Here is a 10,172-nt window from a genome sequence, read left to right on the forward strand (position 1 = left end):
CTGTGAATCTGGATTGTTACAAGGGGGGGGGGGGGGGGGGCAAGGGAGGGAGAGAGGTCAGTCGAGGAGGGAAGGGGATTCCCTTCTGGAAAACACTAACTTAGAGAAATAGAGACTTGCCAAGCCTTCAGCTGCAGGCCAAGATGGGGACACAGCTGTGAATTATGAGGAGCTGCATCTTGCAGCCAGCAGCTCAGCAAGCAGCATTCAATGCAAGCTCCAACAATGCCATCCCCCTTGCTGAGGGACAGGGGATCCCTGAGCTGTGATCCCTCCCAAGGATTGTCCTACCCACCCTCAGAGACTGTCAGCAAGCCTGGAAGCAGCCTCCTGCAGCTCCTCAGAGCTTCTTGCAGGGCTTCCTGCGGAGCTCTGCACCTCAGGCAGCCCCAAGAGCACCTTTGCAGGATGAGGTTTGATTTCTTCAGTGAAGCAGCACCAAACCAGCTGGTTTCCTCTTTAAAACAAAACACAAAGAGGTTTAATTTCACGGTCCTGGACAACTCTCTAGCAGGGTCAGGCAAGAGAAGCTGCTTTGTTCCCTCAGCTGAGCAAAACAAGGATAAATAAATACATGACAAGCTGAGGAAGACTCTGGGGGGGATGCCCCAGGCCCCCCAAGCACAGCAGGCAGGTTGGCACAGCCAGCAGCCTGTGCCAGCTGGGGAAGGCAGAAGGCACCTGGAAGGTCACCATGCCCACAGAGGGGCTGGGAAAGGTCCCCAATGGTCCTCTCAGAGTGGAGAGGACTGCTCCAGACAGAGCTGGCAGGCCTGGCCGGGGGGGGTCCGTGCCCCCCACAGCCACTCGGGGGTCCTGGCCCGCAGCTTCAGCTGGAAGGGGTCGAGGCGCAGGCACTCCCCCAGGGCTGGCAGCTCCAGCGCCGGCTCCTCCTCAGCCCTGCCCGCCGGCTCCTCGGGGCTGGGGCTCCTCCTGCGGCTCCACCTCTGCCTGCACATGGCTCCAGCAGCCACCAGCATTGCCAGGGCAGCCACCAGGGCCGCCCCCACCAGGATGTCAGCGTACTGGAGGAAACCGGTCCCTGCGAAGAGAAGGGACACAGCCTTGTTCTGCTCAGCTCTGCTCACACTGCCCCACAGCACAACTGGCTCGGGGGGAGACCTGGTACCCTCTCCCAGTAGGGTCAACACCTGCCCTGACACCTTCTAGAAACCCTCACAGTGGCCTCCAGGGCTGAGCATCACTCCCAAACCTCCATCCCAAGGAAAAAGAACAGCAGAACTGTCTGGGTTGGAAAAGCTCTCAGGGATCATCCACTCCAACCACCCACCCAACACCACCATGACCACTAAGCCATGGCCCCTAGTGCCACAGCCACAGGTTTCATGGAACACCTCCAGGGATGGGGACTCCACCACCTCCCTGGGCAGCCTGTGCCAATCCCTGACCACTCCTGCAGCAAAGACATTGTTCCTGATATCCAACCTAACCCTCCCCTGGTGCAGCTTCAGGCCATTTCCTCTCCTCCTGTCACTTCTAACTGGGGAGCAGAGCCCAACCCCCACCTGGCTCCAGCCTCCTCTCAGGGAGCTGCAGAGAGAATGAGGTCTCCCCTCAGCCTCCTCTTCTCCACACTAAACACCCCCAGCTCCCTCAGCTGCTCCTCCCCAGCCCTCTTCTCCAGACCCTTCCCCAGCTTCCTTGTCCTTCTCTGGACCCTCTCCAGCCCCTCAATGTCCTTCTGGGAGTGAGAGCCTCAAAACTGAACACCCAGCACTGCAGGTGTGGCCTCCCCAGTGCTGAGTGCAGGAGGACAATCCCTGCCCTGCTCCTGCTGCCCACACCACTGCTGATCCAGGCCAGGCTGCTGGTTGGCCTCTTGGCCACCTGGGCACACTGCTGGCCACACATTAGACCAAGAATAGCACAGGGCTGGTGCTACCCCGGGAGAGCCCCAGCAGAGAAAAGACACTGCCAAAGCCACCTGCAGCTTACATACAGGCTAGGTGACCTGCAGAGACCTTCTCCTTGACCCAGGAGGGACAACTCCTTGTGTATCAAAACGATCCCTCTGCAGCTCCACCTCCAGCCAGGACTGCACAGGCTCACCCTGCAGGAGTGCTGCCCTCCTTTGGAGCTGGGAGGTGGGGTTGGGGGATGAGAAATGCAATTTGGCTGCAAGCTCACGTGGAGGTTTGAGCAACTCCTGGTGCTGCAGGGCTCAGCAGCAGCAGCAGGGTTCTGGGAACACATTGCAGGACATGTGTGTTTCCCAGGCTGGGAGGCCACATCACTCTGCAAGACTGGGTTAGTCAGCTCTGATTCTAGTCAAGCACCTCCTTGCCATCTGCTTAGCCTTGCATCAAGCATGTCAGAGGAGCACTGGGCTCCACCAACATCTTTCTCATCAGGTTCTACACAGCATGACAAAGGAGGCTACAGAGCACCTCAGAGGGTGACCAGGCTTGCACCTGGAGCAGTGACCAAGTCTGTGGACCACAACAATTTCAGCAGTGCTTAACTCATGGACCAGCCCTGGCCACACTCTGCTTGTATCAACAAACCCAAGCAGCCAAGGCCAGGAGATGGATGCAGGAGGTCCTCCTTGGGGCCTTGCACTATCTGAAGGGGGCTACAGGAAAACTGGGGAGGGACTTTTGAGGGTGTCAGGGAGTGATAGGACTGGGGGGAATGGAGCAAAACCAGAAGTGGGGAGATTCAGATTGGATCTTAGGAAGAAGTTCTTGCCCATGAGGGTGGTGAGACACTGGCACAGGTTGCCCAGGGAGGTGGTGGAAGCCTCCTGCCTGGAGGTCACAGAATAGAATCATAGAATCATCAAGGTTGGAAAAGACCTCAGAGATCATCAAGTCCAACCTGTCACCCAACACTTCATGACTACTAAACCATGGCTCCAAGTGCCACGTCCAATCCCCTCTTGAACACCTCCGGGGATGGGGACTCCACCACCTCCCTGGGCAGCACATCCCAATGGCCAATAACTCTTTCTGGGAACAACTTTCTCCTCACCTCCAGCCTAAACTTCCCCTGGTGCAGCTTGAGACTGTGTCCTCTTGTTCTGGTGCTGGTTGCCTGGAGGTTTTTCAGGCCAGGCTGGCTGTGGCTGTGAGCAAGCTGCTGTAGTGTGAGGTGTCCCTGCCCATGGCAGGGGGGGTTGGAACTGGCTGAGCCTTGAGGTCCCTTCCAGCCCTGACAATTCCGTGATGCTGTGATCTCGGGAGGTGATCTCCCAACCGCTCCCCCCCTGTGCTCCCCCTGGCGCACTGCTGCCCCGGGAGCCTGCGGCACAGCCGATGCTGCACAGGCAGCTCGCAGAGGGGAGATAAACCTCCGGCGGGGGAGCGGCAGAGCCGCTGCAGTGCCCTCTACCTGATCGGGGAGCAGGGACGCAGGAGGTGCCAGGTTTGGTGGGGGATCGGTCCTCGTAGCCCTCTCTGCAGCGGCAGAGGTAGGTGCCCGGGCGGTTGAAGCACTCTGCCCGCTCCCCGCAGAGGCTGGGGCCGGCGCCGCACTCGTCCACGTCTGTAAGGCAGGCAAAGAGGAGCCGTGAGCCGGCCCGGAGCCTCGGCAGGGAAGGGCTCGGAGCCGGGGAGAGGGAAGCTCCCACCTTCGACCAGCAGCGAGACGAGCCGCGGCTCCTCCGGCCCTGCCCGGCCGCCCGGCAGCTGCTGCAGCTCAGAGTGCAGCAGCGCAGACAGGTTCCGGTCCTCCGCCTTCAGCTGCAGCCAGAGCCGCAGCAGCAGGTTGGCACCGCTGGTCCTGCAGGCAGAGGAGAGCCCGGGCTGAGGGGAGAGGCAGGCACCACCGCCAAGCCCTGCGCTGGAAGCCCGCTTAGACCTTCCCCTCGTTCCTATCACACCGTGCAGCTGCAGGCTGGAGAACATCCCCTATGGGGACAGGCTGGGAGAGTTGGGGCTGATCAGCCTGGGGAAGAGAAGGCTCCAGGGAGATCTTAGAGCAGCCTTACAGTACACGAAAGGGCTACAGGAAAGCTGGGGAGGGACTTTTGACAAGGGCTGGGGGTGACAGGACAAGGGACAATGGCTTTGAGCTGGGAGAAGAGAGATTGAGACTGGAGATGAAGAAGAAATTCTTTCTAGTGAGGGTGGGGAGACACTGGCACAGGTTGCCCAGGGAGGCTGTGGCTGCCTCCTCCCTGGAGGTGTTGAAGGCCAGGCTGGATGAGGCCTTGAGCAAGCTGGGCTGGTGGGAGGTGTCCCTGCCCACGGCAGGGGTTGGGAACTGGATGATCTTTAAGATCCCTTCCAACCCAACCCAGTCTGTGATTCTAGATTGTGATGAGAGGCAGCTTTGCACTTGGCCCAAGGGAAGCAGGAGAGCCTCCTCTCTGGAAGCTGTGCTGCAGTCCCCAGACACTCCCAGAAAGTGAATTGCAGCAGGAATCTGCTGCCCTGCACCAGCCTGGGCAGCGTGGCAGGGCCCTTCTGACAGCTCCCTGCTTCCTCCAGCAGACACTGTGGCAGGGGTGAGGATTCTCATTTCCCTAGAATTGTTAGGGCTGGAAGAAACCTCAAAGATCATCCAGTTCCAACCCCCCTGCCATGGGCAGGGACACCTCACACTACAGCAGGTTGCTCACAGCCACAGCCAGCCTGGCCTGAAAAACCTCCAGGCAGGAGGCTTCCACCACCTCCCTGGGCAACCTGTGCCAGTGTCTCACCACCCTCATGGGCAACAACTTCTTCCTGACAGCCAATCTGAATCTCCCCACTCCTACTTTTGCTCCATCCCCCCCAGTCCTATCACTCCCTGACACCCTCAAAAGTCCCTCCCCAGCTTTCTTGGAGCCCCCTGCAGATACTGCAAGGCCACAAGAAGGTCTCCTGGGAGCCTTCTCCTCTCCAGATTGCACAACCCCAACTCTCTCAGTCTGTCCTCATAGGAGAGCAGCTCCAGAAACTCCTCAGAGCTTAGATCCTTCTTAGACCTAGAAAGGCCCTAGCCAGCACTTGGCATCCAGTTTTCACCAGCTTTCCTCTAGAAGACACAGTTTGTTTGGGTTTTTTTCCCCTCCTTCTTTCAGTACAAGTTGGAGATCACAGGACAGGAGCAAAGTGAAGTATGTGAGGAAGGAGGAGAAGCCAAGCCCCCACTGTCCAAGAAAGGTGCCAGGTTACACAGCAGAGCCAGCTGCCAAGCCATCAGCACAGCCCTCACCCTACCTTTTGATCTCCTTTAACTTGACCTCACTGACTCTCTTGGCAGGAAGCTTCAGGTTCTGCTGGATCTGCAAAGGAACAGAATGAGCAGCAGCTCTGAGCTGACCTTTGGCGGGCAGGAGCAGAGCAGCAAACAGTTCCTTTGCCTGCACACCTTGCTCTTCCCTGGCACAAACCACTTGGGATGCCTGAGGTGGCCCTCAGCTCACTGCTCTGAGCCTTTTCTCCCTCAGCTTCAGCTCAGCACAAGGCCATTTGGGGAAAGGGAGGGCAGTAGGAGCCCCAGCTGAGCATTTGGGTGCTCAGCCGTGGAAGAGCAGCAGTGGATGGATGGCAGCTCCGGGCTGAGCACCAAGCTGAACCATGCTGCTCCAGACTGCACCCCAAAAGGCAGCTTGGGGGCAGCCCTGGGCACAGCTGCTCATGCACCTGCCCTCTCTGAGGCCCTGGCTGCAAGCTGCCCTGCTTGCAGAGCTGCCCCCTCGCCTGGTGACACCTCTGTCTCTGCAGTGGCTTTCAGCTGCTAGGAGGGGCTGCAGCCACCAAGTGCCAGCTGCTGCAGCCGGGCATCCTGCCAGGGCATCGCTGCTAACCTCAGGTGACAGCCAGCACCAGCAGCTCAGCACCAGCCAGCCCCTGGAGTGAAGGGCACACCCCATGGGCTCTTCCAGCTGAGGAGCTGAGCCATCACATTGGCTTTTCTCCTCCCTCTTCCCAAGCCCTACTTACATAGTTCTTCATGGAGTCCAGGAGACCTTTTTGGAGCTCCCTATCATCAGGAGGAATCCAGCCCTGGGGGTTGATTTCAGCAGTGACTTCAAACAGCACATCTGTCAGAAGAGAGGAGAGCCTGGCATGGAGGAGCCCACAGGACACAGGCTCCTTAGAGAATCAACCCTCAAGCACCAGCAGGAGGACAGGAGGGGGCAGGAGGACAGGCTGGGGTGAGCTGGTGCCACAGGGTTATGCCCAGAGGTTGTGCACCAGCCCAGAGCACAGAACCATCACTACAGCTGGAAAAAACCTTCCAGATCAGCCAGCCCAGAGCACAGAACCATCACTGCAGCTGGAAAAGAGGAACATTTGTACATATTTTGTCCATGTTCATTGCATTTCATATTTAGATTGCAGTTTTGCTGGTAAATGAAGCTTTGTTTGCTTCCAACTGAGCTGGGCTGGAAATTTAATCTTGTGGGGGAGGAATTCACAGCCCACCACACCACATCCCCAGGTATCAATGCCTGGAACACCTCCAGGGACGGCATCTCCACCACCTCCCCAGGCAGCCTGTGCCAAAGAGAGCTGTGGAGCAACAGGAAGGGACAAGCCAAAGCTCAGTGCTGAGCACTGGACCTCACCTTGCAGCAAGAGCAGTGTCCAAAGCTCAGTGCTGAGCACTGGACCTCACCTTACAGCGAGAGCAGTGTCCAAAGCTCAGTGCTGAGCACTGGACCTCACCTTACAGCAAGGGCAGTGTCCAAAGCTCAGTGCTGAGCACTGGACCTCACCTTACAGCAAGGGCAGTGTCCAAAGCTCAGTGCTGAACACTGGAACTCACCTTACAGCAAGGGCAGTGTCCAAAGCTCAGTGCTGAACACTGGACCTCACCTTACAGCAAGGGCAGCATCCAAAGCTCAGTGCTGAACACTGGACCTCACCTTACAGCAAGGGCAGCATCCAAAGCTCAGTGCTGAACACTGGACCTCACCTTACAGCAAGGACAGCATCCAAAACTCAGTGCTGAACACTGGACCTCACCTTGCAGCAAGGGCAGTGCCCAAAGCTCAGTGCTGAACACTGGACCTCACCTTACAGCAAGAGCAGCATCCAAAGCTCAGTGCTGAACACTAGGCCTGACTAGTTCAGCCCTAGCCTTGGCAGAGTTAGAGACTGGTTGGGCTGGATGATCTTGAAGAGCTTTTCCAGCCCAAACCATTCTATGATTCCACTGCTCAGAAGCCCTCCTCACCCCTTCCCAAGCCTGGCACAGCCCAGTGAGCAGCACCCTGGCCTCAGGGCAGTGTTCTTCCACAGGCTCACCTCCAGGATGGTGCTGGGCTTGCAGCTCAGTGTCATTCTCCAGCGAGGCCAGGGCAGACAGCAGATCTGTCAAAGGAGAGGATCAGCCTGCTGGCCTCAGTGTACCAGCAAGGACAGGGGATGGGGCAGGGGGGAAGTACATTCAGGTGATTCAGGTTGGGTGTTAGGAAGAGCCTCCTCTTGGTCTGGCACCTTGTGGCCATGAGGGCAGGGTTAGACTGGAGCTGAGGGGGAATGGAGCAAAACTAGAAGTGGGGAGATTCAGACTGGCTGTTAGGAAGAAGTTCTTGCCCATGAGGGTGGTAAGAGACTGGCACAGGTTGCCCAGGGAGGTGGTAGAAGCCTCCTGCCTGGAGGCTTTTCAGGCTGTGAGCAACCTGCTGTAGTGTGAGGTGTCTCTGCCTGTGGCAGGGGGATTGGAACTGGATAATTCTTGAGGTCCCTTCCAACCCTGACAATCCTGTGATGAGGTTGGATTAGGAACCAGCCTCTCCTTGTCAAGAGGAGCAGCAGGCCCTGGATGTCGATGCTGGAGCAGGTAACCCTCTGCCCTCTCAAGCCCCACTTTGCTTGGCTGCAGGAGTGCTGCCACATGGACTAACTGAAGGTGGCAGCCCTGCCTGCAAATGAAACCTCTCTTCAGAGAGTTCTGCAGCCCTAGGGATGCATGGTGCACAGCGTGGGACAGCAGTTCAGCCCCAGACAGCCCCAAAACCACCTTACCAAGGAGCTCTTCAGGTCCCTCTCCCAGAGAGGTCACACCTCCAGCAGTCACAGCAGGAGAAGGGTAGAGAGGAGCAGGTTTTGTGCTCCTGGTCAGCAGTGGCTCTTCCAGCACTGGTGTCTGTGTGCCAGGTGCAGCAGAGGCCACTTCCTCCAGCAGGCTGGCACTGGCCTCACCCAGGCCAGGTGATGTGGCCGAGACATCTGCACTGCTGCTGGGCACCGATGGGCAGGGGACACTGGCTGGGGGGCACCAGGTCAGCAGAGCAGACACCAGCTCTGCCTCTGCAGGCTCTGGAGCAGGCACCTCAGCACCTTGCTGAGCTGGAGACAACCCCACCAAGACATCACCTTCAGCTCCCTCACTGCCACGGTCCTCAAGGCTCCTGTCCAGCTCGCTCTCATCCTGCAGCCGACCACACTCATCCAGCTCCAGCTTGCTGAGGTTAGCACCAGACTGAGCAGGTTCCAGGAGACCAGGAGGGTGCTGAGCCTCTTCAGTGGGGCTCACAAGCTCAGGCTGGACCTTCCCACCAGCAGGTGCACGTGGTGGGCCTGGAGATGCTCCCAACGTGGGCAACCAATCTTTTGTGACTGCCATCCTCCAGCTTGCTCTCTTGGAGGCCTCCTGGGCAGGCTCCTGGGGGGCCATGGTGTCACTGGAGAGGCCCCTGGTGCCAGAGTCTCTGAAGACATAGTAGTGACCTTTGAAATGTCCATACTGACTGGGCAGGGAGGCCAGGAGCACGACGTGGAGCGCGGCAGCTTGGGTAGCGAAGATCAGAGTACCTCGGTTGTGGCAGGCATAGACCGCTTGGGTCTCCACCCTGGACAGCACCCCCTGGAAGATGATCTTGTCCTGGTTCTTGGCACAGCCATCAGTGCCCTGGAATCCCTGGATGTAGACGAGGAGGTGCTTCTGGGGGCCCCCCAGGATGGTCCAGTTGCACCAGATGTTGGTCTCGGCCTCGGCGCGCGGCGGCAGGGAGAAGGTCCCGGAGCCACCGCCCAGGACAAGGTGGCAGCTCCTGGCAGGGGAGTACTGCACTGCCCAGGGAGCTCCCAGCTCTGCCACAGCAGAAAGGAAGGCTGCAGTCAGTGGTTGGAAGACACCAATTTGATTTGGGGAGGGGTAATTTCAACACTCCCCACACACACACCCCAAAGCAGGCATCGTGCCCCAGGAGAGGTCCTGCCCCAGGCTCTCTCCTGCTGCAAGATTTTGACAGTTTGAGGCTCCCAGAACCCTGTCTGAGCTCTGCAATCAGAGCTGAGCCCAGGCCACAGCTGCCTCACAGGGGTCTGGCCCTTTGCAGCCCCCACCCCAGCCTCCAGCACCCTCAGTGATGTGGGTTTGCTGCCAACAGAGGCTTGGCCAACAAGACCACTTTGCTGGAAGCCTGTCCCTGCCCAGGCAGGTGGGTGACAGCCTTGCCCTTGACCCCACCAAGCACTCCTGCCTTCCAAAGATAGCTTACACCAAGAGAGGAACTCTTGGGGGACCTACCAGCATGCTTCTGTTGCTGTCCTCCTGGCATCTGGGAGGGTCTGGATCCAGGATCATCAGAGGACTCCAGAGGCTTTTGGCCTCTCCACGCTGTCTGCCCCTGCTGGGCCACAGCAGGACCAGGCTGTGCAGGAGCAGCACTGGCAGAGGCATTTCTCCCCTCTCCTGCACCCACCTGGGGAGCTTCAGTGGTTTTCTGCAGGTGAAGCCCCCCAAGGGTGGAGGCAGAAGTCGGTTTGCCATGAGCACCTGTGCCCTGATGCTGCCCTGGCACCACATGCTCCTCTTGCCTCGCTCCCCAGGTGCCAGGCAGGGAAGCTGGAGCCACACCAGAGCCACTGCTTGCACGGTCCTCAGGCTGAGGGACCCCCACACCAGGCTTTGGGCCTGGAGAGGGACCACCAGCTTGTGAGCTCACTGGGGCTGCAGTTTCTCCTTGCTGGCCACCCACCTCCCCCAGCAGCAGCTCATGCATCCCAGGCCCAAGGCATCCAGGAGCCTCATTTGTGCCTGGTTCAGAAGCTGCTGCTGGCTGGCAAGGTGGGGAAGGGGAGATCACCTCCTGTCCTGCACTAGCCAGCAAGGTGCCTGTCCTTGGCCTGAGGCTGATGGTGTCCACAGGTGCTGGTGGAGAAAAGACAATGCTGGAGGCAGGCTCCACTGCTGAGGGAAGGGTGAAATCATCAGGGTCAGGTCCTGTGCAGGACACCAGCACTGCAGGCACTGCTCCTGTCCCTGGG

At 58.7% G+C, this 10,172-nt stretch overlaps 1 protein-coding gene across 1 annotated transcript; it reads right to left on the reverse strand.

The window, feature by feature from the left end:
* Positions 1-498: 498 nt before the first annotated feature.
* On the reverse strand, positions 499-9,655 carry LOC137448454 (uncharacterized). Its single transcript, XM_068152982.1, has 8 exons — positions 9,433-9,655; positions 7,926-8,993; positions 7,203-7,268; positions 5,892-5,992; positions 5,166-5,230; positions 3,590-3,741; positions 3,352-3,504; positions 499-1,042 (listed from the first exon to the last, which is right to left on the reverse strand). The coding sequence occupies exons 1-8, from the start codon at positions 9,461-9,463 to the stop codon at positions 735-737; spliced, it is 1,944 nt and encodes a 647-aa protein (XP_068009083.1). The 5' UTR covers positions 9,464-9,655; the 3' UTR covers positions 499-734.
* Between the last annotated feature and the right edge of the window lie 517 nt (positions 9,656-10,172).

This window comes from Melanerpes formicivorus, unplaced genomic scaffold, assembly GCF_026170545.1.
Source record: "Melanerpes formicivorus ecotype bairdi unplaced genomic scaffold, bMelFor1.0.p_v2 SCAF_25, whole genome shotgun sequence".
Taxonomy (NCBI): domain Eukaryota; kingdom Metazoa; phylum Chordata; class Aves; order Piciformes; family Picidae; genus Melanerpes; species Melanerpes formicivorus.

Excerpts from the sequence above, each read along its gene's own strand:
- LOC137448454 (XM_068152982.1), bottom strand. The coding sequence starts at position 9,463 with ATGCCAGGAGGACAGCAACAGAAGCATGCTG. Across the intron at positions 5,993-7,202 it reads AGCCCAGCACCATCCTGGAG|ATGTGCTGTTTGAAGTCACT; the intron begins GTGAGCCTGTGG and ends CTCTTCTGACAG. Across the intron at positions 1,043-3,351 it reads CGTCCCTGCTCCCCGATCAG|GGACCGGTTTCCTCCAGTAC; the intron begins GTAGAGGGCACT and ends TTCTCTTCGCAG.